The 27,932-nt window shown below is 41.2% G+C and overlaps 1 protein-coding gene across 2 annotated transcripts; it reads right to left on the bottom strand.

Moving 5' to 3' along the window:
* Positions 1 to 775: 775 nt before the first annotated feature.
* On the bottom strand, positions 776 to 27,932 carry pxylp1 (2-phosphoxylose phosphatase 1). Of its 2 annotated transcripts, XM_026192569.1 has the most exons (6): positions 27,816 to 27,932; positions 23,197 to 23,355; positions 11,263 to 11,451; positions 9,721 to 9,847; positions 2,619 to 2,758; positions 776 to 2,508 (listed from the first exon to the last, which is right to left on the bottom strand). In XM_026192569.1, the coding sequence occupies exons 2-6, from the start codon at positions 23,276 to 23,278 to the stop codon at positions 1,481 to 1,483; spliced, it is 1,566 nt and encodes a 521-aa protein (XP_026048354.1). In that variant the 5' UTR covers positions 23,279 to 23,355; positions 27,816 to 27,932; the 3' UTR covers positions 776 to 1,480. The 2 variants fall into 2 exon arrangements, with proteins under 2 accessions (XP_026048354.1, XP_026048355.1); XM_026192570.1 differs by lacking the exons at positions 23,197 to 23,355; positions 27,816 to 27,932 and adding an exon at positions 13,386 to 13,493.

Genomic DNA, 27,932 nt, shown 5'->3' with positions numbered 1-27,932 from the left:
CCAAAGCATTATCTAATGTTTGTAGATGTTCATGTCTGACAAGCAATTTTAGAAGATCTAATACAGACTGTCCATCCCAGAATCAAAGGGAAACTCCTGGAACTGTCTTTATCTAAACGTGTAGAAAGAAAGAGGTTTGAGCTTTGTGAACTGTGTGCCATCCACACACATTCATGCTCCATAAAGACTTTAAAGCAACAATTTGCCTTTTGGGAGGATCTACTCTCATAGATGAAACAAAGAGCCGTTTGGCTTCATTAACACAGGACACATTTGGCAGCTTGAAGCATATGCTTGAAGATAATTCAAGTTATCAGTCAGAAAGTTGGACCTGAGGGAGCCATTTCAACAGAATAATGATCCTAAACAACAGAAAATCCACCAAGTAATGGGCCGAGAAGTGGAAATCCAGGGTGTTGAAATGGCTTAGTCAAAATCAGAGACAGTATTTTTTTTTTTTTTAAAAAGAGTGAGTTGAAATGGAAGATGGTGGTAGAAGGATCAGCTAACACCTAAAGCAAGACATTTTTACAAGGGTGACAAAACAGGTGTATGAAACGACATCTGTTGATATTCTTGCAGAAATGTTTTTAACGACTTTTAATATAACTGGGTACATTTTAGATGCAATGATTTTATATCATCGCTTTACAAAAAAATCACCAGTAAGACAAAGTAAGATTAGAAACAGCTTTTATTTGTTTATTCAGTATTTAAAATCCAAACCAAATGGGTCATAGCTGAAAAAAAACAAACAAACACTAAGAACAGAGCATTAAAACATGACGGCATTTATTTTACTGTTTTACAGTAACGTACGTCTGTTCGGAAAAACGTTTATTAGACTCAGTAGAAAGACCAAAATGAGAAGAGGAGCGTGATTACTAATAGCACCAAACTGTCACTATTAGAGTATCGCAAACAATTTGAATGAAGCCAAGAATAAAAAGACACACGGCAACGTGTGAGAATGTTACTGCTAAAAACAAAGCCTGCTGCAAAGATTAAATGTTAAAACAAAACTTGGTCATCTTGAGTTCTACAGCTCAAACTGGCCCAAAGTTTTGACTGAAATACATTATTATACACAAAATATTCCCATCATAGTATTTCCAGCTTCAATATTCCTCTTTCTTACAGGCATTTGGAAATAATGAAATGTTGCAGTTTCAAGTTGTCATGGAATGTTGGAATAAAGTGGCTGAGTGCTGTTCAACTTCCCTTGAATTGTTTGTGTTGTACAGATAGAGTCGAGAACAGATCTTTATAAAATGATCGTACGCTTGTAGAAAGGTTATAAAGTGAAGGTCATGTTGTGTGTGATTGTGTCACACTTCATGCTCAGAAATGTAAAAGGACTATGTTATAAAATGTGGAGACACTACGAGCAGAGTAAGAGTACACCGTCTTCAAAAACATTCTAAATGAAAGTACAACCATCTGCCATCAAGCTTTACTCAGTCGCCCTCCTCTCAGTCGGTCAACCAGGGCGCCTGTAGCAGGCCTCCTTGTAGGAGGTGGCATTGACAACGCTGAACATGTCTCTCCTAACAAAAGACAGGAAATTTTTCAGAGGGCAGAGAGGCTGGCTGACGTGGCGGTCGTGTGGGCGACAGAAGGTGGTGTGAAATGTCACGTCCTCGCCGTTGTACAGCACCCGGATGAATGTTTCGCCGTATTTGGCCTTTGACTTCTCACCTTTTCCACCTCTCTTTTTTACTTGGCCTTGTATCATCGAGGGACTTTTCCACAGTTCAAAGACAATTCTTGCTGCAAACCTTGGGAACCGGGCTTCTTCGAGACCCAGGGCACTTAGCAATGGAGCCACTGTGACATCATGGGCTGAAGAGAGAGTGAAGACCTCCTCGCCCCCGGAACGAGGCTCACGACCAGCCTCGATGCTCTTAGCGATCCGCTCCATCTTGGCGGCGGTTCGGTTGAGGTAGGGATACATCGCCAGGATGGCGTATTTGTGGTACAGCCCCGCTCTCCTCCGGTGCACCTCATCGTCCAGCTGCTGCCGTCGGATCACGGCAAACTGTTCCATAGTCAGGCATCCGCCGGCGCCACTATCCCCTATGGGAACACATGGGAACGAAAGGCCATGGCACAGGTGGCACAGCAGGGAGTCTATGGGGTTTGCAGCTCGGAGCTGCCGAGTGGGAAGACCCAAAGTTCGTGCCATATCCATGTAAGTTCTCTCCAGTTCAGTATCGGCCGCTCTGAGCTGATACTGCCTCCTCTGCTCCTCCTCCAGGTACCTGTTCCTGGCAGGGCAGTCGCAGGCCGAGCTGCAGAACAGCGTGCTCCACTGGTGACGCACGGTCAGCTTCGTCCAATCAAAGTCCGGAAGGAAACCGTAGAGGAAGGCCAGCCCGCTCTGAAGAGTGCGACTCTTCCCTGTGGTCTCCACCCAGATCTGACGGGGCGCCCAATCAGAAGGGAAGAGACTGTGTTGTTTGTAGGCGTGGTGGAGGAGCTGCCCATTGCGAAGGTGCTGCACCACACCTGGACAACGATGGGAAAATGAAACGTGGCATGAATGATGTAGAATAAATTATGTGAGTACTCAACACATAACAATGTCTGTAAGAGTTCGGTTCAACTGCTCTTGTCACCTGTCTGCGTGAGTTCTCCCATCTCACAGGCACTGTGGCTGGGCAGACGAGGAACCGAGCCCAGAGGTGACTCCCAGTGGCCGCGACCCCCCAGGCCGATGTGATGGATGAAGGGGTCCAGCAGGGGGTGGGAGGGTTTCCTGAGGGTTAGTAGAAAAGACAAGAGGAGTTAAAGATGTAATCCATGGTCTCATGTTCACATAACACAGACTTAAGCCTCCGTTGCTGCTCAGGTGGATGTGGTTTCCCCACACAGCTGAAATACGTGACAGTTTAAAAGCTGCTCTTTGTTTCTGAACGGAGATCAGCTTTTTGATCTTAAAGACATCGTTAAATTGATCAGAAGTGTCACAGTTGACAAATGATGATAAATGAGTTTAAATCATTTAAAATGACTTAAAAAGTCCAATTACAATATTTCAAACTAATCATAATATTTTCAATCATAAGTGACTTCAATGTAACATCTAAATAACCAAGCAGAGCTTCATTCTCAGCAACTCTACACAATACCCGAATCAAGTTCAGTAAAGGGTGACAAACAGAGTATTTGAATGCGATTAATTGTTTCAAATAGTTCTGTTTATAGGTACTTTCGGCTGCTGCCACAAGGGGTCGCCACAGTGGGCAGTGCTGCATGTTTGGATGCCCTTCCTGACACAGCCCCACAGGGGATTTGTGTCTCCAGCTGGAACTGAACCAACAACCTTCCACTTACCAAGCAAATGTGTACAGCAATATTTGTGAGGACAGATTAATTAAACTGTGCTCAATCTTAAACATTTACTCAGCATTTTCTTACTAAAGCTGCTTTAAAAAAAAAAAAAAAGTCATCCAGTAGATCCACACATGGAATAACCTTTAGCTCATGTCATTACACCATATAACGCAGCATTGCAAAGGCAAACATTAACTCTCTAAACTGCTTCTAACCTTTCAACAGAACTTCCTGTTCATATTTCAGCTTTAACCATTGGCAGGCAGCTGTGTGACCCCTGAGTGTCTAACCTTTTTGCTAACATGATGCTTGCTCATTTTAATCCTGCTTATGTTTGTTGTCCACTCAAAAAGATTTTAAATGCATAAAAACTAATACAAATACTCCCTTTTAAATCTTAATGGAAAATCTGACTTACATAATGAATTGTTTATAAAATCCTCAAGGTTAATAAATTAGTAGGAATAATACAATAACTAAAGAAAGGTATTAATATAATAATGCTTTTTCCCCCTCAAAACATGAAACACTCGTAAAGCTGAAACATCCATCATTGTTCTCCTTATCAAATTCACAGTCACAGGGTCTCCCTCAGGTGTCATGGGACAAAAAGTTAAGTACACTCTGGACAGGTTGCCAGTCTACCACAGGACCAACACACATCTACGGCTAATTTAGAATCACCAGTTAACCTAACGCGTCTTTGGACTGTGGGAGTCTCCCTGTGGACCGGAGAGAACCAAAGCTGCCATAAGGAGAACATGCAGACTCCACACAGATGGTCCCAGAGGGCCAGTGAATTCAGACCATGGACCTTCTTGGTGTGCAGTAAAGCTAAAACAGCAAGCCAATGCATCACTTAAGTCTATGTATTGAGGCTTTGCAGTAATTTTTATGAAGCCTGCTAGTATTATCCATCCTCTTACACTTATTCAAGTCAGATCCACACCATGGACAGACTCCCACACAGGGCCAACAGAGAGACAGACAACCATTCACACTCACATTCACACCTAACCCCACTAACTGCATGTTAGGAACCTAGAGTACCCGGAGAGAGCCCACTCAGAAACGGGGAACAAATGCAAACTCCACACAGAAAGGATGGTGGATTCAAACCAGGCCCTTCTCACTGCCTTGCCAGTATTATGTTTGCATTATATTTAAAAAATAAATAAATAAATAAAATGTACAGCGCGCTTCCAAAATGTGAGGATGTTTTTGTATTATACAATTTACATAATCTTATAACATCACACTGGGGTATGAAAAAATTATGAAATTGTCATTTGCCATCTTAGAAATCTTAACAAAGCTGATAAGATAACCTGTAATGAAAATAATCATCAGTCGCAGCATGTGGTGCCACTCCCCACATTCACCACCAGGTGTCTCTCCAGCACAACACTGCTCTGCAGCAGCAGCACTGTTCAATATGTGTGGGAGGCAATACGGGAAATGGAGATATAAAAAGATGAAAGAATTTGTTGCCTTGGGAGAAATGCACACATGTACACACGCACAAAGCCTAACACCCACTCGAGCACGCATACAAGCACGCACAAACACGTAGGGATGAGGGCAGCGAGAGGAGCAATCCAAGTTGTAGTAGATTAGAGATGATTGAAGATTACAGTTCAATATAACAAATCTGAGGGAGCTGCAGTTCAGCTCACTCAGATTAAAACGGGTCATGCGCACATACACAGTTTCCATAGTGATTACATACTGGTTCGGGAATGAGCCGTTTTAGAAAAAAACAAAAAAACAACACGCACACAGAGCCGTCATTACCCTTAAATCATGCCTGTGATTGTTGTGACGCAGCTCTACAGCTAGCAGCTACATTACAAAGGACAATTGCATGATGACAATGGGTAGTTTGTGCTTTTTATGCCAAAACAAAGGCTTCACAGCACTAAACTCTTAGTTTTTTAATCATTATTGCCTTTTCCTATCATGCTGCATCAGCAGCTGTTGTCACCATTTAACCAAACCTTTCTCTGCATTATCACAAGTTAATACTCCCTTAAACGACACTGAATATGTGCTATTCAGTGCCCACAAGTGCTCCAGTTCGGTGCCATCAACTGATGACTTTGCTTTAGGGAGTTTGAGACAATTCACATTTTAATTGGCTACACTGGGAGACTGGATGTCAGCGGATGGGGACACTAGTGCAGACAAAGAGCCAGCCAGGCTGTCTATTAGGCTGATTGTTGCTAACCAAAGATTACACAGCCCAATTACATTAAGCAGGGATTATTATCACTGAATGGGATGGGGGGAAAGATTAGTGTGGCGGGAGGAAGGGATGGAGAGATGAGGAAAGAAGAGGTAGCATGAGTGGAGGGGGTGGGGTAAATAAAAAAGGGAAAGAGATGGTGTGGTCAAAGCTGGGATGAAAGCAAATCGGATGACTGGTTCAGGGAGACAAAAACCTGGACAAAGACTGCATTGGTAGAAGAAGAAAAAGCAGAAGAAGAAGAGAAGAGATGTTCCCCGATGAAAGAGCTCAGTTAACCACAGACGGAGACAGTGGGTCGACAAGCTGGTGCCAGGGTACACACACAGAGGCGCACACACACAAGGACACACACTGCTGAGCTCTCTGTAAGGATCCTGCCCAGGGCATATGCTAGTTGAGATCCCTGTAATTACATGCTGGTCTAAATAAAAACAGAACTACCTATGTTATTACCAGAATAAACCAAGACATACAACAGACTCACCAAAGCAAGACAAATGCATTTCAGCTAGGTTATGAATCTTTCTGAGATCTACACCTGAAAAGAATTTTGAAGTGGTGACCAAGCAAGCAGCAATGTTTGGGACCGAAGCCAACAAGGAAGTGTCCAACCCCCCTTGAAACAAAGCTGAAGTTTGCTTCACAAGTGGATCATCCCCATGACCTCTTAGGTTAAAAATGCCAAAATTCAGCCATAAAAATGTCACGTTTACAACATGGTTTAAATTAAAACCACGTTGTAAACGTGAGAAAATGTTAGCGTGACTATGAGTGCGAATGGTTTTCTGTGTCTACGTGTTAGCCCTGCGACAGACTGGCGACCTGTACCCCGCCTCTGGCCCTAAGACAGCTGGGATAGGCTCCAGCGCACCCCGCGACCCTGAAAAGGATAAGCAAATGGATGGATGGAGTATTTATTCATAAATCTTTAACAGATGAGATATTTCAGTTGGGACTAAATAGACTGAGGACTGACACTGAAAACATGGCCATCAAAAATGAAACACACTGTCATGATGGTCATTTAGTTACAGCCAAAAATGAAAAGAGGTGAGTGTTTACACAGAATATTAACGGGGAGATGCAAAATGTGTGGCGACAGAAGAGCAAGTTGATGGTTCAGCTAAATATATATAAGCATTAAAATGCCCCTTATAATGCTGAACTTTGCACAGAACGAGCTATTTCCCCACAAACTAATCCTGCATAAATAAAACTGAGGAAACTCATATTATTGTAGCATTTTAGTGTCTAGACCTTTTAAATAATGCCCACTCTCAATCAAAGGGTTGTTATCAGCAAACTCAGCATGGTTAGGAAACCTGTCCATTCTCAGCTTATCAGGTTTCACATGCTGGACTTTATCATATTTTGTGGTGTTCCTGGGCAGCCTGAGCGGCACCGTGGAATTATGGTCATAAGAGAGAAGCACTGCATCCATAAGAAGTTGTTCCTGGGCCTGTAAAGTGTTGTCACTGGCTGCTATATCACACTGGGCGAAGATAAGAACCAGGCAGTTTTGTGCAGGCTTCTCTGTACATAACTTTACATTTAAAGAGCTTCTATCTCAGTCTGCTGGTATGTATACATGTGTGCATGAAGCTTTTTCTGCTTTTTAGTTGCTCCTCTGTGAATATGTATTTGCAAAGTAGCTTTGATGATTCCGTAGCAAAGAACCAGTCGTCCTGCTTAGAGTGGTCGTGCAGCTCACAGCAGCTCACAAGATCAGAAGGACTAACCATCTGCAATCCAAGACGGTGGAGGTGGAGAAAAATCAAGAGAGATCCACTCAGAGGGGTGTAACTGAATGATACAGAGGGCCTCAAAACAGCAAAACGCACAGCACTGCAGCCAGCAGGGAGAATGTGATGTGATGTAATGAGACGGGAAGAGTCAGGATTAGTCAGGACCAGTTGGTCAGCAGCAAAACAAGAAGAGTGGGGATGCTCTCAGACCGATAAACACGAAGATAATGGGACACTTCTGTGTTGGTAGTAGTATTATAGTACATGACTGAGTATTGAGACTTTTTACACAATACGCAGTCTTTTGCACATTTCTAATTACACTGTTGTGACTGCACTGTCTTGTGTCTGTATCGCTCTGTTCTGTCTGATGTTGCACCATCTTTGGGGGTTTTTTTGCAATTTTTGAACATTGCACTTTATGTAGTCCTGTGTTGACTGTCTGTTATATGTCATGTGTAGCACCATGGTCACTGTGTACTGTACCACTGCAGACGGTTGGACTAACAATGAACGGAAGTTAGGGTAGTGGTGCAACTTGAGATATTTAGCAAGTTGAGTCTTGAATACAAATAACACTAAATTCTTCCACAGTGAAGGCAGTTCAACACCAAACAACAAGACAACGCATCAAATCCAAAATCTGCTGCTATATGCTAGCTTTGCTATGGGCATGGCCATATTACTAAGATGATGTGACAGTGCTTTTTAAATATATTTTTACTTTTCTGTCACAACTAGTCATGGATTACTGTTTATGCTCTGCCCGACTCTGCTTAGATCAGCTGGTTGTTGATTTTGTAGAGTTGCCAACAGGGAAGTCCTGCCTCTGAAGAACAAACTCCAATAACCTGGTGGAAGGTGTTTCCTCCATCTCTTCTTTACTCATTTTAAATTTCACTTTAGACACAAATATATAATCAAATAACAAACATTGGCTCATATATGTGGATCTACATATCTTTGTGAATGAATTTATGTGGTAAAAATACAATCCAAGTAGAGAACTACTTAATTAAAGACAAAACAAAAATCTTTGAAAGTCAATATTCAGTAATAAGCACTAAAAACAAATTGCCACTCCGCCTGATGGGAACGCTGTTATTCTGTATCTCATTGTACAACCGTATAGTCACAATAAAGGCATTCTATTCTATTCTATTCTATTCCTGCAGGTACTTGATCATAAACCGCCTAAACCAGAGCGACGCTTTATATTTAATAATCAAATGTTCATTGCATATCAGCTGCAACTAACTAATCTGAAATGCAACCCTTTGTTTCAGCCTGAGAGATTGGCATGTGGCCTGCACTGTCCAGATGTGCAGAGCTGATGTTGCTGCTTTAAAGCTTGGTGCAGAATTAAGTTAAGAAGTGACTGAATCTGAAGCCAGGTACACAGCCCAAACACACGACCGGTCACAGAGAATTTATTGACCATATGGTCCAAAATCCCACAGAGTGTGAGTGCACAAAACCCATCTGACCGAATAACAAGAAAAACTGCCATAGCAACGTGCATTTGCAATAACTGAAGTGAACACAACCACACAGAAGCAGACCTCTTCTGAAGCTCAAGCACAGGGGCAAGCTGGCTTTTAATAACTTCCTATCAGGAAGCCTTGTCTAGCCCCCTCTTGACTGAGCTGCAGAGCCGGGAAGAGCAGACGCACTGTAAAGTCTGGAGAATGGAGCATAATGAATAAAGGAAGATAACAATATTAATTTCTGCGTGTGTGTGTGTGTGTGTGTGTGTGTGTGCTTCCACGCATTTCTATAGGGAGTTTCTGTCCTGCCGCCTGCAATCGCTGGAAAACCAAGCGACTGTCTGGGGTATTCATATGTTTAATGCTTATACAGGTCCTGATTTACCAACTGTGATGCAAATTAATTGCTGTGAGGCTCTTGAACATCACACAAAAAAAAAATCTAAAGCTGCTTTCTCATTGAGCTCATTTTCTGACAGCTGTTATCTAGCCAGCAGTTTTTGTAGGAGGATATCAAAGCCTGGTTCAGTAATTGGTGTCTCACTCTCACCCACTTCCCATCAGGTCTTCCTGCCAACCATTAGACAAAGGGGGCCAGAGTTCATAGCTGGGAGATTACTGCTAAGGAAGCACTATTCTCCAATCTGGTTTAATTAAAACAGTGGGCACAAAGCCTTCATTTTCACACTGTAGAAACCACTGTAACACTTTAGTTATGCCACTCATGCTCTTGCCCTTCTGTTAAAAGAGTAAAACACCACACTAATCAGCTTCCGCTACACTTTTAGATCAGTCCAGAAAACATTTCTTGAGGTTTATTGTAGCATCATGTTAGAATAAGAATGTGATTAATAAAAAATGCTGCAGGTTGTATTTGTTCATCTAATGGGAAACGTGAGTGTACCTGCTAGTGGACAGGGTGCAGTCAATGGCGGGTCGCTTGGTCCTGGGAATGGAATAAAGCGGATAGCGATCACCATGGCGAATCATCACATGGACAGACAGCAGCTTGTAGTCAGCAGGACTGTGACCTGTCAGAGGAGACCATCTTCAGCAATTTTCCAATGCATGCGGTGGAAAAAGGCACCATTATTCGCCATTATTCTCCCTTTTGTTAGCAGATATCAGATTACTTATCCAAGCATCAAGACTGTGGTTAGATTAGGATGTAGCAGGCATATGATGATAAGAAATTAGAGCAGGTATGTTCATTTCTTTCTATCAACAATTCAATCACTTTACAAAGTGTGACTCTTAGCGACAAGTACATCGAATTATCTCCCGTAGAGTTTCTGGCAATCTCCACAGAGCTGTTTCCCCAACTATCACTGTTGTTTTTGTTACATAGTCCAACATGTACTCATTCTGACACACAAGGGAGAAATATTTTCAGTTTTAAAGTTCTCATAAATTCACTGTTTTAACCTAGTACCAAATTGAAGGCAGAGATAGTTAGCATATAGTGCACTATACAAAAAATATCACAAGATTTGAGACAATTTGAAGCAAAAGTGCTCTGCTCGGGGCATCAACTAAGGCTGGAGTTGGCAGCAACACGAGACACATCAAAGAAATTGGAGCACTGTCTGTGAGTGTATGACTGTGAGTGTAAGTGAGTTATTTAAAAGTCAAATCAGAAGATAGGAGATGCAGCGAAATGAGTGTGTGTCCTTGGGAACATTTCACCACCTTAAAACAAAAAAAACACCACTGCGCATGTCAATAACTTTGGATGCACAGTGTCTGTCAAATCTAGCTTTATGCCACAGATGCTATAAATCAACACAAGTATAAGTAGCAAAAATACTTTTTATGTTTCCGTAATGGTTGATCCACAAGTATGTGTGGAAAAAAGAAAAATATAAAAAAGAACATTAATTTTTGATTAAGATGCAAAATGACACTTATTTACTTGCATAGCCAAACAGGAAAATCAGTATTTAGTGATTTATTGTCCAGTGTCTGAAACTGTCTAAAAAAATATATGATTATTTATTATTTCTTGTTCTTATGACAGGTGGTCTAATAAATCTAAATGATGAACGTGATTTATTTTCCTCCGGTGAGAGAAACTACCACGCAGTGAATTAGCGGTTGCTTGTGTAACTCATCTCAAACAGTGCAGGATATTTGTATGGTTGCCTCAGGCTAGAAACAGAGCTGTGCTGTAGTGAGATGGAGCTGCAGCATTACAGATGATGCAGTCCAGGAGAAGTGACGTCTCCAAAATTAACACATCCCTCGTGCCCTGACACACTAAAGCTGACATTATTACTAAATTAAGCATTTTTTGTGCTGTCCATCAAATCTGCTTCTGACTCGTGCAAAGAGAGAGCCGGCCTCAACAATATGTCTCTCACATAACCAAACTCACAATCACACACAGCATTAAGGTTTTTTTCAGATTTTGCTTAAATCAGATTTTGTGTCACTGTGCAGGTCTCACCCTCCCAGGCCTGTTCAGTGCGGTTGGGAATGTTGCAGTACCCATAAGCCTCAAATATGGGGTTGGGCTCCTGGGTGTGAGGCTGTGGGAACACTCGCTTTCTGCTCTTCCCCACAGCCACCCCGATACCTCCATCCGCAGCATGGAAAGGGCGCTCCTCCACTATCGGTGTGGTGGGGATCAGGTTCACTGTGGAGAAACAAAGTGGCATGAGAACAGGTAGAAATACAGTATATATATGTTTTTTAAGTTAAAAGTAAAGGTAGAAAGAGAAATGAAAGAATTAGGAAAACTGAAAAACATCAATCTAAAGCATCATAGTGAGCAGCTTCACTGGCTTAGAACTCTAAATAGTACTGTTTTGTCTTCTGCCCAGGGATCAACATGGGACTTTACTATTTCATTAATCTGTGTACAACATTTAAAGTGTTTTCCATAAAACTGGATTCTATTTTTGGCAGTAGCTTACGTGGGTCCCTGCAGGATGTTGTAAAGCCAACTTTATGATATCAATTATGCTCACAACAGTAACCTGGTCCTGCCAGCTGACAGGGAAATATATAGTGCTGAACATGGTGCCATCATGGTACCTTCTTATAATAGTAATAATAATAAGATGGAGTCTAAAACCTGGCAGCACGAGTTTCAAAAGGTTTTCATCTAATGGTAAATAGAGGAGAAAAGTAAAACCACAAAATAATGGAGTAGCAAGACACAGACATCTGAGAAAACCATTTCCATCTCAGTTCATCTCCATGTCAACAGCTCTGTATCCTAAAACCCCCTCACTGCCACCACAGTGTTGCCTAGGCACTGGCTGACCTGTGAACCCGAGGAGAAATGGTCCAAAGAGAGTGGAGCGGCAGTGGGAACTGGAAGGATCATTTAAATGGATCCAACCCTGAAGAAAAAGAGGCTGAACCCACACACACACACACTCCAGGCTGGCAAGTCAACTGTGTAAACATTACATCCTGCTGCAGAGAAGAAAAAGAGAGGCCCACTGTCTGCCTCATCATAAAAGACCTAATGAGTTTTCATTTCTCAGAGTGAAATGACTGAAAACAACAACAGAGTGTAAATAATGTTACACAGCGCCGTGTCTCCAGCGGGGCTCATCAAGACCGTACAGTTTGCTCAAATATATACTTCTGTTTGTACTTCACACTAGTATTTACACCTTTTTTATACAGTAACTTCAGATTGCCTTATGCCTGCTTTATATTTTACCATAATGCCTTTAAACCCTGAGAAAGCCCTCTGAATTTCCACTTTATTGAAATGTACTACACAAATGAACTGCCTTGCAGTTTTGCTCCAAGGATCGTGTTTTCCATTTGTTTAACTGTCACATGCATTGTGAGCTGTCTGTGAAAGACTCCATACTTTCTAATGTCCCGCTCTGAAAGGACATTAAATATCCTCATGGCCCATCAATGTAACCATTGTGCATATGTGCAAAATTAAATCTTGCCTATTACCTTAACCCGATTTAAATAATCCTTTAAAGGCATTTATCAATTGGAAAGACCCAGACTGTTGCTGCTTCCAGCTATTCAAATGTGAGCTTTGGCTGCTGTTTTTAAAGCGCCTGAGCTTTTGCTTTTAGGATCCTTGGTTTTAGAACAAACTGACTCGCAACATCAGTATCTTTTAAATCCCTTTTTTTCTGTTTTACTTTGGTGCATGTGCATTATGAGTTTTCCACTCAGTTAGGTTTAGAAGTAAATATTATCAAAAGGAAAACACAATAGTTCACTCAATAAATATTTAAAAAGTGAGACAAACAGCTCTGCTTTTAGTAAAAGTAGCTGAATGGAGCCATATCTCACATCTCCCTCAGCAGCACAACAATATTATCACACACAATCTGTGCAGCTGATGTACGTAAAGCACAACCTGTCACAGGTGTTTGTCAATGCTTCTTAACAGGTTTGTCATGATAATCCTCGTCTAAGAATTGTAGTACACAAATACTAGAAAAGCTGGTAGACTTTTAGAACATAGAACAAGCAAGAACATCTAAGAACAGTTATTTACCAAGACAAAGCCTGATGTCTTTGTCTTGGTAAATAAAAAATGAAAGTCTTCATGAAAAGTTTTGAATTTGGACATAAACTCACCACAAATGAGAAAAACGACAAGCTCAGCGACACGAGTGGAGAGCATTTTGACGACCGTTCAGTAGCTCGAGGTCTGACTGCACACACTGGAGCTCATTCATTACCATAACTTGTCCTCCTCCACTCACTGTGCCCCATACACTGCTACCCCCCACCACCACCACCACCACCTCCCAGCAACACACACACACACACACACACACACACACACACACACACACACACACACAGTCTGCCTGGACAAACCAAACGTTTGGAGGCCAGTTCAGTCACAGTTGCCTCCACAATGGGGCTTTTGTTACTCCCTGCCCGACACTGTCACGTGCATACACAGAAACGGCAAACAGAGCATTACGCACACGGGACACAACAAATTCATGCAGACATGCTAAATGTGGCTCGATTAACATGCCTTCCAAGTATCCTTCCACCTCCGTCAGACCTGAGAAGAGGGCTACCTGAGTGTTTTCAGCAAAGGTGACAGCATGCAAACATACACGCATCCTGACTCACAAACTCAAAGCTAAACAGTCTGCCCTGTTAATTCTCCCACCTCTGAGTATGTGTGAGGCCATCATTATAAACACGCAGCCTGATTTTTACCTCAAGGCAAACAGGCGGCTCTGCCTCAGAAATGCACACAAACACATCTGTGTCAAGTAGAGCACCGCTGTGATTATGGAAGTATAAAGATACTCAGAGAATGTGGCTTGGCCTCAAATCAAGAAGGTGGGTGCCCACTTATAGTACCCAATTTGAGAGCACACTGTACTGTCAGCACTGCTGTAACCAAAGCCCAGTGGAAAAGATGGAGCAAATATTGACTCATAGTACAGACATAATGAGCAGCTGGAGGCAGCCAGGACTTGTTGCATCCTCACCTTATGTCTAGTGAACGTGAATGGAACAACTCGTGACAGAAAAGCTCATCAAGAATGAAATCATTCACAGCTGGAGGAGGCAGCGCTATGGGGCTTTACAAACAATCCACAGGGACGAAACAGATTAACATCCTCGTGGTTCGCATTTCATTAATCACTAATGGTCAGTGTTACAGCAAAAGCACCCATAAGCTCCTGATTGCCCCCGATATAGATCTGAGTCTTTTAATACCCGGTATCTGGTCGGATTTATTTTGTCATTAGGGTGGCAAAGCAGCTCTTTGGTTAGAATTATTATATAAATGTTAGTGGAAACTGAACCATCTGGAGAAAACAAACAGAAAACATGGAAATGCTAAATCATCGTTAAATGCAAATATGAGTGTTGGGTTTCTACTCCACCTACGGTCTGGTTTAGCTGGCCTTGGGGATGCAAGACCCCAAGGCCAATTATCAAAATCATCAGGATACCTCATTTGATCTCTTACATCCAGCTCTGTCAGCTAAGTCCTAGAAAGAGTTCAGGGCTGCAGGACAAAATGCATGTCCATGTCTACAGCATCTATATTAAACATCAATACCAACAACCTAATCAGCTTAGTTTTGTACTTAGGTTATGCCATTATCATGCCATGCACAGCTGCCATGTCCTAGCAACTGAACCACACTGATGATTTGCATGACCGTCACAGTTCAAAAGCTCTAAATGAATCTGTATGGTTAAAAGATTTACCAGAAAAAAAATTAGGCTATGCATGCACAAGACTCTGATTTTTCTGTATTTACAATTTATGATAAAACTCACATGTAATCTATACTACTCACTGAGATTGGACTACTTTGACTTCACAGGACAATAACTGCAGCACCTGTGGCAATTTTTACTCTTCCTTGCTTGACTAAGTGTGTTAACGCTGGGCCAAACAAACAACACCACATGGGCAAAAAGCCCCACAGGTCATAAACCATATGAAACACACAGGTAATGTAAAGCGTGGTAGTCTGTCAGTGTGTTACGCCTATGACAGACTGGCACCGTTCCAGAAGCCTGCATTTGGCAAAATGCATGCTGGGATGCATTTCAGCTCATACATCCTGGCATAAAGTAAGCACTAGAGAAAGCTGATGGATAGAGTGAGGGAATATTCTCAATCTATATTCCAGCTAATATGTCTGAACAGTGCAGACAGTTAGTCTACAACAGGCCACTTTAATAATTAGTGAAGCCATTTAATTTAGTATGCTTGACAGTTGAATAGCTTTGCATTAAAAATGTAGGCCGCACCACAATTTGTCTTTAATGCATATCTATACTACACTAGGTCTATTCGTATCGTGCTCTGCAGTATTTTGAGCTGTTTTGTTGAGGATGAGTAATAGCATCGAAATGTTGGCAGGAAAGGCTGAACATCTTCTCTAAAGTCATATTTTCAATACCCGTCTAAATGTTGTTTGTCATGCATTTGCAGCAAGCTGACTCTTACTCTGAAATCCAATCTCATCAAAATACATCAGCCTGTTTTACTTCAAGCGACTAAACAGCCCCACAGCAAACACTCACAAACACCACATCCGTATGTTCCGTATTTTCTATCCACCCAATGTAATGAATGTTTTTTAAGAGCAACACCTGTATTTGATGGGCTCTTACTATCAGTAAAGGCTAGTCTCAGTTGAGCCTTGTGAGATTATTATATTATCTTATGCCACATTATACCCCTAATTAAAGATTGTGAAATCGTTATGTAGTTTTACGTTGCATTTAACTCTTGACTTAGAAGAAGGTGACAACTATTAGATTTATTAGACCGATTTGTATTACGTTAGACTGCTGATTTATTGTGAATGAATTGCACTGTTTTATGATGCATTACACTGCTGATTTATAAGAAATACTGTTTTCAGAGAATAATGGCCTTATTTGTCTGATTAGAAAAGAACAGAACATACTACACAGGAAGCCATGGTCATAACTTAGGCTCACTGAGAGAGAAAGAATGTGGATGTTTAGGTTTTATGACTTTGGAGGGAGGCTGAAGCTATAAGAATGTGAGAAACTGTCAGACATTTCAAGATCTGGCGGACCCTCCTGTTCGGACGCTTTATGCTCAAAGTGTTGTATGGAATAAAGAGATTGTTGATTGAGTATTTAGACACCGAGTGTTGTTCTTCCTTCAGCCCAAAGATGAAAGAATTGGGGTATTTAACAGCCTATAGAAGAGGGGAGTCAAACGTAAGGCCTGGGGGCCAGAATTGGCCTGACAAGACTGGACTGCTTTGAAAAATGTGAAGGAGGCTCAGATGACCATACTACACCAAAGTAATTAATAAACAATTAAATGACATAAAAGTTCCTGTTTTTTCAGTCTATATTTTATAACACGTATATACTACTATGTTATATTAACACATCACTAGGATTAAATTGCAGAGAAACCTCTGTAGAATGACAGAAAGGGAAGTTTCACTGGGCTGACCCACTTAAGATTAAAGTGGGTAACGTAAAAGCAGTTTGACATTCCTGCTACAGAGGGATGATGCCTACTCTGTCCACGGTCTACCAATGCTGGGAGTTTTGGACACTCGGGTAGGATACACTCTAAGATAGAGTGACTTTTGCTGTAACAATTTTTGTACTTTGGCATAAAAAGTCAGCGTCTATATGCCCCCAGACGTCTATAGATACGTTCAGTTACGCACCTTGTGGTCATGTCCGATGACTTCTTTAGAATACATGTTGAAAGCCTATAACCAATTGACAATAATGAATATAAAGGGCAGGTGAACAAGCTGTTATAAAAGGGAAAACTATTCAAAGAGGCCAAAATGTTTCATATACCAGTCTGTTAACTTGCTTTTATTTTTTCTTCTGCGTTAGCTTCATTTTTCAGCTCTGTAGGGCGTCATTTATTGTAAACCAATAACAGAACTGTGTCTAGAATAAGTAGAAGAAAAGTGTGGAATGTGTGTCTTCAGAGATGCCCGTACTGTAAGATATCATCATGTGGATGCAAATGATATGGTCCGAGACTTTAGCTGCATTGTGTTCAGTCATAGTGTAACGTGAATGTGATATCACAGAGATGGTATCGCTATACAGGCTTCATTCATAAAATGTGTGCAAAAATAGCAGGTGAAGAGAAACTATGGGCAGCTTCTTTACATGATAATAAAAATGACAATGTTGCTAACAGCTGTCTTTGGTCTACTAATAAAAGTGCCAGCTTTACAGATGCTGCTGTTAGTAATGTACAATTACTGACTCCATTACTGATGTTTGTTTTGTTTTTTGTTTTTTTGGGGGGGGGTTGCATTTCAATTATGATTTCCAGCAGAAGAAAGACTTTTACTTGTTTGCACAGCTTTTCTTACACCACAAAAGTAATGCAACTGTATTCATACAGCCATGACTTCCACTCTATTTGTTCTGTTTTCCTTTTCAGGGAAGGGAATGATGATCAGCAGGTTACCATAGCAAAAGGGCAACGCTTTTATATAGTGCAAGAAAAACAGAAGACCACGAACAGAGCCTTGAGCCTCACCATATTTAACCTTAAATAATAAAACTGTAGACTAGCAGTTCTAACATTTCTAAACGAGAGCCAGACCACATATGTTCCAGATGGTTTCCAGCTAAGAGGATACCAAGATTGATGGTGTTGAAAACCACACTAAGACTCATGAACGATGGAGTCATAGTTCACTGTTTCCTGCTTTGGTGAGCTTTGCTCCAGCAACTCTGGAAATGGACTGAAATGACACGATTCTTGTTGCACATTTGGGCTAATAATGGCTGGAAAATAATTATTTGGAGAATAAATATAAAAAGAACAAAAAGATAGACAATGCTTTAATTATAGACGCTGGATGAAGGCGTGGTTTCTTAAGTGGAACTTCAATGGCCACAGAAATTATAGAGCAGAATCAGCTGTTCAGAAATGTTCAGAAAGCCAAGTGGGCCGTTGAGTACAATCCCTTCCACAAGATTTTTTTTTCCATAGCATTTTCACTGCATGTACTGGTAGCTCAAAAGCATATCCAGATTTTGCTCAGACACCATCACTGTCGCTGGTAGTGACTGCAAGGGAAGGAATGTGAGAAATGTGGAGAGAGGAATTTGACATGTGCTTGGAGGTATGCCTATTAAACACTTAAGGACACTCATTGGTAGATTATCATTTCCAAAGTAAAAAAAAAAAAAAAAGTCAAGTGATGCCCATGCCTGTTAAAACACTGAAAAGAAGCTTTCAGTCTTTTTTGATCCGTCCAAACAGCACTTTGTTTGAAGGGTATACTTATGGGACTTTCTTTTATCGTTGTGTAAACCTCACAGACAACCTGCCTTTCTTCTTCTTTTATATCCTCCCATGGCAGTCCTCTCTCACAGAATCTGACACTCTAGAAGTGCTTGACTCTCACAAAGTTCTGCATCACCTTTACTTTTGCTGCTTACATCTCAAAATAGATTACTCCGAGTTCTCTGGAGTGCCCCAGAACACTGTCATCACCGTCCTCTGGGAGTTCCCTGTCAGTCCCTTCCCCTACCTTTGCCTGCCGTGCTCTAAAGCATGTAATGGTTTTTTTAATTTGAGGTAGTCTGGAGCCAGACAGGCTCATTTACTCCGCCCTCAATAATCCTCAGTCACTCTGTCTCTCACCGTAATGATCAACAAACAACAATAAAAATAAGGATGGGCTTTTTCTTAAAAGCAGGCTGGGGGTAAGAAGGAAGAGCAGCACTGGAGCAGATGAACCGAGCAATAGCAGAAAAGTGGAACAAAAACAGAAGCTGACCATCTATTAAACATGAGGAGAAAATCCCTCATGCTTTCGTACCATGCTTTTTCTGGATAATGGCTCAATTCTTTTTCTATTTGTGATGAATAAATGATGACAGCAGCTTTTCTTCAGCAGTATTACTGATCAAAAAAAGGTTTGTGAGGGCAGTTTTAAACATAAACAGTGCTCTTGGGAGGATTGCTACTTGTGAGCTTAACTACAGGTCTTTTTTTCCAGACTGTGTTTTGCTGCACTCCTCCCAACTACAACGCTGCTGTAATTTGTGCTTTGTCTATCTTTGTCTTGGTGGTTGTCTTTCCTCTGGTCTCCATGGCATGCTTTGTTCTTTCCCGGTAATCTGGCACATCTGCACAAGCACCATAGCACTGTATAGTTTACAAATTCAACCATTCATTTGACTGCTATAAGACTAAGCCATGGATATGCTGGTAAACCAGTTAGCCTGACATACTTTAGACCAGGGGTGCCCAATCCCGGTCCTCGAGAGCTACCGTCCTGCAGCTTTTAGATGCATCCTTGTTCCCACACACCTGAATCAAATGAATGGCTTGTTATCAGGCCTTTGCCAAACATGATGGCATGCTGAAGAGGTAATCAAACCATTTGATTCAGCTGTGTTGGAGTAGGGATGCATCTAAAAGCTGCAGGATAGTAGCTCTTGAGGACTGGGATTGGGCAGCCCTGCTTTAGACTATTGATTGATCTTAATAGTTCTAGTTAGCTATCTGAGGAGCTTGTGGATTTAAGTTGCTGACTTGACCTTCAGTGAGACTCCTCCAGTGAGTCCATGTTTGTATTCCTTCATGTTCAGATCTTTGAAGGTAGCAAGAATGTATCAAAAAGCAGAGACCTGATACTCATGTGTGCCAAGTGTTGTCCAGGACGAATGTCGATTTACCTCTGCACTGCTTCTGGCCAGCTGTTCTGCACCAGTATAAACGTTGGGCTGAACATTATTAGATCAATGTAGCTGGGTGTAGGAATTGCCTGCATTGACTGACTGAATTGTGGGTCAAATCTCCAATCCCACACTGAAATACAAGTCCTGATAAGCCACAAGAACTCTCTCTTTGCTAAGAAACCAGAGAATTTAATACTGTTAATGAAAAGGACGATATCAAGTAATGAGGATGCCATGAATGTGAAATTCTGGGCTGATCCCAATATTAAATGTACACTGTGTAAAATCTTAGTTACACTTGGTGCATAAAGTATCATACGATGTGAGAATGTGGTCAAACTGTTTATCAGAAGATACGTGTGATTTTAGGACACTCAAGCCTAATATTAGCTGGCGTCATGTTAGCCTATAAGCAGTTGTTATTGTTGTTTAGCTGGCTTGTTGTCAGGCGTCCGGAGACAGGAGGGCCACATGTCTAATCTGCTGACCGTATGTAATTATGACAAAATAAGCAAGCATGTTGATGCATGTTTTCATGTGTTAAGAGTTCTGAGTTCAGTTCAAGACATGAAGCTTGAGGTGGAGAGGATGAATTGGACATGAGGAAGGAGAGAAAGCAGTGGAGGCGGCAGATGATGAGGACATGGAGAAAGACATGATGAGAAAATTATACATGTACAAATATTAAACCTTTGAATTAATTAAAAGGCGTATTATGCATGTGCCCGGTCTCTAACTACATAAATAAAACCAGATTAGGGGGAACTTTGATATCCAACTGAGTTACTGTATTCCAGATGGTCGAGCAACATGGTGGTTTCCACAAACTGGTGACCGCTCCTATATATTTTCAATAGAACAATTATAAGTTAATAAGAATGCATCAGTTTGTTGGAAGACACATTAATCAATGTATATTTATACTTACAACATTCTTTTTGTCTATCAAAGAACCTCAGCAAATTATTCACTGTACCTTTAAAAAGAAAAAAAAAAGTGTCTTTTTGCTTGTTTATTTTTGTTTTCTACTGTTTTTTGTGGGAAAACAAAATGAAATGACCATTATGACCAAAATGAAATGACCCAAATCAACACCGGCAAGACAAAGGATCATAGACTTCAGGAGGAAGTCACCCCCTACAACACCGGTGAACATCCAAGGGAAAGACATTGAGATAGTGGACTCTTATAAGCACCTGGGTGTTCACCTCAACAATAAACTGGACTGGACTACAAATACAGACGTCCTGTATAAGAAGGGCCAGAGTCGACTCCACCTGCTGAGGAGACTGAGGTCCTTCGGAGTCTGCAGGACTCTGTTAAGGACATTCTATGACACTGTGGTAGCATCTGCCCTTTTCTATGCAGTGGCCTGCTGGGGGAGTGGATGCACGGACAGGGACAGGAGCAGGATTGACAAACTGGTGCGGAGGTCTAGCTCTGTGCTGGGATGTCCCCTGGAGTCTGTGGAGGTGGTTGGTGAGGGGAGGATGTTAGTAAAGCTGACATCCATCATGAACAACCCACATCACCCACTGCATGAGTATGTGAGTGGGCTGAGCAGCTCCTTTAGTCAGAGACTGAAACACCCTCGCTGCAGGAAGGAGCGCTTTCACAGATCATTCATCCCAACAGCAGTTAGACTCTATAACTCCTCAATCACGATGTCATAAGTCACTGGACACTGTGAACATCCACGGTCACCACTTCATGCATAATGGACCTTCCATGACCTTCCAAGCTATATAGTTTATGTCTTCCATATTTCCAACTATATCCATAATCACATACTGTGTATGCTACCATTGTATATAGTGTATTATCTTACTTTTTTTCATTGATTGTACTTAATTGTATTTTTGTATTTCCTTCATATATCTGTACCTGAGCTGGGGTGATGCAAAAATTTCCCCGTTGTGGGATCAATAAAGTCTTATCTTATCTTATTATAAAAATATTCAGCTAAACACTAAATGTCATATCATTTGCTAACACACAGTCAACAAAGCTGATATTGGCTGATATATTAGTCCATCTCCACTTTATAACATTTTTAAATACACTGAGTTATAGAGGGGTATCTGGCACTTTTACAAACAAGAAAATTGCAGTCTAGGAGACAAGCATGAGACTGATAGCATGGCACTAATATTAACTTACACAGCAGCTTCCTCCAACATGCTCAACCACTTCTTATTATGTGCGAGAAGGGGAGAGAGCCAGAGAAAAACAGTCTGGATTTAAGGTCCCAAAGTGCAATAACTAGATGAGCAAGAGTCACAGCCAGCTTGCTCTTGCATTATTTTCCAAAAGATTAAACTCCAAATTTGTGTCATTCAAGGCAAAATATGAGGAATAATAAAGGAGCAGTAAATGCAGTCATTTCAGCACCCGATCTTACACTTGACTTTTTTTTTTTTATACGAGGACAAAATGTTAAAACAGCTGATGAAGGACAGCTCAGGAGATTTTAAAGTCCAAAATACCAGCATAATCCTGTGAGTGTGATTTATGGCAGTCTAATCCTATACGCGCGTCCAGACACAAGCTTGCGGTCGCTATTAACACTTGTGCTGCTTCGGGGGTATTCATGAAGCCAGCGCAAAACAGCTTTGCAATTTGTTCACCACACCCCATCTGCTTCATCAAGCAGCAATATTCCCTTTCTCACCAGCACGACTTGCAAATCACATCCAGAGCGGGGCAAGCTTGTCTCCTTTTACAGAGCGGTGGTTTCCTTGCATTCACTGCGGCCGGCCGGGATATGCTATCTAGACAATACCTGAAGGGGATGCTGAACAATGACTTGATTGAGAAAAGACACAATTGAGTTCACCTAGACATTCCACAGCAGATGTGAGGGCGACAGAGTATCGACAGAGGGCCACTGGTGCTGCTGGTTATTAATAGACAGTCAATGGGGGATTCTGCTTTGTTTAGATACAAATGGGGTCTCCTGAATGGGACAGCAATGACAGGATATGCATGTGTGAAGACAAAACCACAAGCAGAAGAAAAAAATAACAGAAGCAACTTAAGAGGAAATAGCAGAAAAAACACACTAGTTTATACCTCAGTGTTTCTTTAATAGCAACAAGAGTTCAAAATAAAAAATAAAATAAATGGTCCATGATCCCGACCCCTCCAAAAAAAACAAATCACTCACTTCACTCATTACATGAATGATCTTTAAAAATCGGACATCACACTTCAAACACACCGTACTTACAGAACTGGAGGCTCAGGCTGAGGATGGCCAGCGCTGCTCCACCTACCACCACCAGGAGGAGGAAGCGGTTACGAGCCAGCATCTTGTCATTTGATCATGTGATTGGTCTGCTGCGCCCCTGTCCATCAGCCATCCAGACCAAGTCCAATACCCTGCAGTCTGGACACAGAGCCAGGGAATCCATGTCAAACAGTATCTTTACCTTTGCCTGACACCCCTGAAAGTTTCATGCAATAAACTTGTTTCTCCTTGTGCTTCACAACATTTCAAATATTTCAAACATATCAGCAGATAAAGGTTTTCAACCCTTTATGTCATGAAGTTCACTGATATAATACATTTGCCCATATGAAACAAATGCTGATGAATGGACACCTCACGAAAGCACAGCTGAGCCATTCTGGCACAAGCTCCGGACTGTTTCAGGAGAATCAATTTGAGCGTGCATCAGATGTGTTGTCTCTGCTGGAAATACTCCAAGCGGTTCGGGCTAACTGGACAGCGTGTGCAGGCGCTGAAAACGCCACGTCCACTCGCTTGATGTGAATTTACACCAGACAACCACATTTGTCTGTCACATAGATGTAGTACTAAGACACTTTTCTGAAATCGTCATCTAATGTGATCATTTTTCAACTCATCGACTGGAGATGTGACAGAATGAAAACACATTTAACTGTCCAGCGTTCTTGATGTCATGATGCATCTAGTGCTGGTTTGTCATTAATAAATCAGACTTTGGTTGCTGCAGCAGAAAAAAAAGACAAAATTTCATCGCACAAATCAGTGGTGCAGATTTACACTTTGCCTGAAACAGAGCAAAAGTGCAAATTGGTTTGCAAATGCAGGGCATCATTGTCACTTAGAAAGTGTATGAATCAGAATCAGAATACTTTATTAATCCCGAAGGAAATATGCTTATGCATATTTGCTCTCTAAATTGCTTAATGAATATTAAGCTAGTGATGAGTTATATTAATGAGCCTCCCAAGCCATCAGTCCTCTGGCTTATTGCTAGTTACCAGCCAGCGAGCTTGTGTACTTTATTATTTCAGCATATTGAAGATTGCTGTTCTTATTCTGGTCACACTTGGCTTCATTATTTGTTTACAGCACAGCTACAGTTCCAGGTGACTTCAAGTCAAATGGATGTTACATGTCACTGGCCAGCAGCAGCCTTTATTCAGTTTGAATTTTGCTGTAAATGAATATGGATCAGTCAGTATGGAGTAATGCTGCTTTAAATTCTTGACGATTTGGTGGACTACCTCTACTGCATGTGGTTAGGAGACTGAAACGGTGTCTGGTAAACATAGCTGATCCTTTGCCCTGGGTTCAATAACTAAAGAGTCCACCATAAAGCCAATGTATTATACTGAAATCTGTGATTATTCATTCTGAATTATACTTAAAAACTGCAACAGGTCATTCAACTAATGAGACTGTTTTAAGGCAAGACTGTAATGTGTAACCACCTAAATTACGGTTTGCAAATTTAAAAATGGTCGACTACCTTTGCAAACAGGATATTCAATTAATATTACTGCAAGGCACTTTTACGCATGGGCATTATGATCAGAGGCTGAGCCCACCTAAAGGTTTCCTGGAATCGACCCTTTTTTAGGTGGTCTTAAAAACAGAAGTATGACTGCATTTTAGGGTTGGGGGGGGGGTACTGGATGTTTCGGCATACATACACTTATGTTAAGCCCGGGTTGTTTTTTCAGAAGCCCGGGGTCTTTTGGGGTGTGATTTTTTCATAGTTAGATGCCTGGCTGATAACTGTATAAAACAAAAACTACACACAATATTCGAAGCACATAGTGCACACTGTGGGAATTTACGACTGTGCGTAAATCCCCCCTAATATTGGTATGATCCGAGCTCAGACACTGAGCGAGGGGGCGGGGGGAGCTGCTGCCTGCGAGTGTGCTGTTGGAGAAGCGCAGCCAGGCAAACAGAGGAGAACTGAAGATACCAAAGCAAATCATTCATACTGTCAATAATGTCAATATGACAGTGTATCACAAAAGAAATGGATCACTTAACCCATATTACGTTTCTTGCTCTTCAAGTGAATCAACAAATGGCGAAATGAAAAGCCGAACAACAACAATGCTGTTTCTTTAGAGAGTCTTAGCTTACATGTGTTTATTTCATAGTTTCAGTTGTTTCCCTCCATGGCTAAATAAATCTGTTTCAGTAATGCACTGATATACAAGAATGGGCATAAGGGGCTTCTTTCAAAGAAAAAACTCAGGTAGATGTTATTTTATATATTATGCTTTGTATGTTGTTCAGTATATTTCTATGCAAAACAAGAGGAATTTCAATACACAGCAGTATATTCACAGTTGAAACCAGATATTTACATACACTTTATGGAAAACACAAAAACATTTTTTCACTGTACAACATTAATTTAGAGTAAACTTGTTTTGTTTTATGTAAATAAATATTGAAATCCATCCATCCATTCGCTTCCGCTTATCCTTTTCAGGGTCGCGGGGGGCGCTGGAGCCTATCCCAGCTGTCATAGGGCGAGAGGCGGGGTACACCCTGGACAGGTCGCCAGTCTGTCGCAGGGCCAACACACAGGGACAGACAACCATTCGCACTCACATTCACTCGCACATTCACACAATGGCAATTTGGATTTTCCAATTAACCTATCCCCTCAAGCTGCATGTCTTTGGACGGTGGGAGGAAGCCGGAGTACCCGGAGGGAACCCACGCAAACACGGGGAGAACATGCAAACTCCACACAGAAAGACCCCGGCCTGATGTTGGAATTGAACTCAGGACCTTCTTGCTGTGCGGCAACAGTGCTAACCACCGTGCTGCCCCCCTAAATATTGAAATATCTTTTGAATTACTTAAATGTCAGAATAAAGAGACCGAGCTGTCTATTTTTATCACTTTCATCAAATTTAGGAGTACATATACACTAAGTTTATTGTTAATTAATAAGAAAACTCCAGACGATTCTGTTCTGAGCTGAAGAAGCTTCTGATAGGTTAGTAGAGTCCATGTGAGTAAATTGGTGGCACAGCTGTGGATGCATATAAGGCAAAACACAGAGCCCGTTTCTTTAAAATGGGAAACCAAAACACCAGGAAAAGAATTGTGGAGCTCCATAAGTGTGGCTCAATTTTGAATACAATTTGGTGCCATTTATAATTAAGAAATACAGATAGAAAGTTAACAAATATGTTTTTTATATTTATCAATCTAAAAAAAATAAACATTTAGTCTGATTTGATGTTACAGTTAAAAAAGTGTTTGTGATTTTATCTGAAGAGTATGTAAATATCTGGTTTCAACTGTATATTTGATTATGTTGGTGTTTGGCTTGATTGTCAGCACAAAGAGGGAGAGAGAGGAACAGAGAGGGAAAGGGAGAGAGAATGAGGACAGAGCAGATGGAACAAGAGCAGGTGAGAAACACATGTTAGTCAAATGGTTGTTTACCAAAAGTATCACCGTATCATAGGTACTCGTGTATCTCATACCTAGTGTTTCTTTTTAGGTTTGTTATTTTTTCAAATTCTGTATTTATTAAGTTATGCAGACTTGTTTGCACAACAAGGCTAAATAATTATATAAACTTTTCTAAATAGTGGACTTTGGTACAATTAAAAAATAAGTGTAGTGCAGCTCTATGATGATTTTTAGTGCTACTATCATCTAGTTCTGATTCTGGTTCTGTCTTGATTAAGTCCTAAGTAGTCCTGATTTTGAACTGTTGTAGTCCTGCTTTAATTCCGGATCAGTTCTGGGTCTGGTTGAATTGGGGTTTAGTCCACGTGTCTTGATACAGCCCTGATTCTGTTCTGCCTTGCTGCCTAGTTAAAAACCTAGTTTAAGGTGTCCTGCATATGTGATATATATTTTTCGCTATATGAAGTCATTCTTTTTTTAACAAAACTCAAAAAAATCTTTCAGCCATTTCTAACCCCCCCCCCATCCCACATGCATACTACCCTTTAGGGCTAAACCCCGGGTGTATCAAATGCCTGCCTCCGCCTCTGATTTAATCCATATGCTTGTTATCTTTTTTTTTTTTTTTTTTTTTTTAATGAACAAGGGAGGCCTATTTTAAGTTAACGGGGTGCTACTTTGCACAATGCTTTCACGTGGAACTCAAAGAATCCAAAATAAAGGAGTCAAATAACATTGAGTTATCTAGAGTCACGCTTTAACTAACAGAAAAAAACGGAAGTACTTGAGAGATGCGGGACAGAAGGGTCTGTTAGCGTTAGTTAACTAGTTAGCTAACATTTAGCTAGCTGGCGTTCATTAATCTTTCATGTTGCCTCAGCAGTCCCGCTGACTGACAGCTTTATGGACAATACAGTACTGTTGCCAGTGTTATCAGGGTTACTGTGACTCGACTTCCTTTCACTTTATTCGTCTATACCTGTTGCTTCAAAGCGCTGGAAAAAGGGCAAGTTATTATGTTAAAGCGTAGCTTTGTGTTACCAAGCATGAATACATTAAGTTGCCACATCAACAATCCGACTCGCTCCAAAAAAAGACGAACAAGGAAACACTAGTTGCACACTTTCGAACAGCTACAATCATCAGCAAATGAATATTTTATTTTTTGTTTTCCTTACCTGGAAGAACTGACGCTGTCTGAGCCACGGACAACAGGGTCAAGCACTTGAATCCAGCGCTTCTGTGTCCGCGACACGACTGACTGTGGACAGTGTGAAGAGACCGGCGTCGAGTCA

This window comes from Astatotilapia calliptera, chromosome 14 (genome assembly GCF_900246225.1).
Source record: "Astatotilapia calliptera chromosome 14, fAstCal1.2, whole genome shotgun sequence".
In the NCBI taxonomy this organism is placed as follows: domain Eukaryota; kingdom Metazoa; phylum Chordata; class Actinopteri; order Cichliformes; family Cichlidae; genus Astatotilapia; species Astatotilapia calliptera.
The sequence above is the reverse complement of the archived record's forward strand: the minus strand, read 5'-3'. Positions and strand labels throughout refer to the sequence as shown.

Coding starts and splice junctions, on each gene's coding strand:
- pxylp1 (XM_026192569.1), bottom strand. CDS start 23,278: ATGCTGGCTCGTAACCGCTTCCTCCTCCTGGTGGTGGTAGGTGGAGCA. Junction 11,452..23,196: donor CAGCCTGAGCCTCCAGTTCT/GTAAGTACGGTG, acceptor GTTTCTCCACAG/TGAACCTGATCCCCACCACA. Junction 2,759..9,720: donor TGCACCCTGTCCACTAGCAG/GTACACTCACGT, acceptor ACTAACCCTCAG/GAAACCCTCCCACCCCCTGC.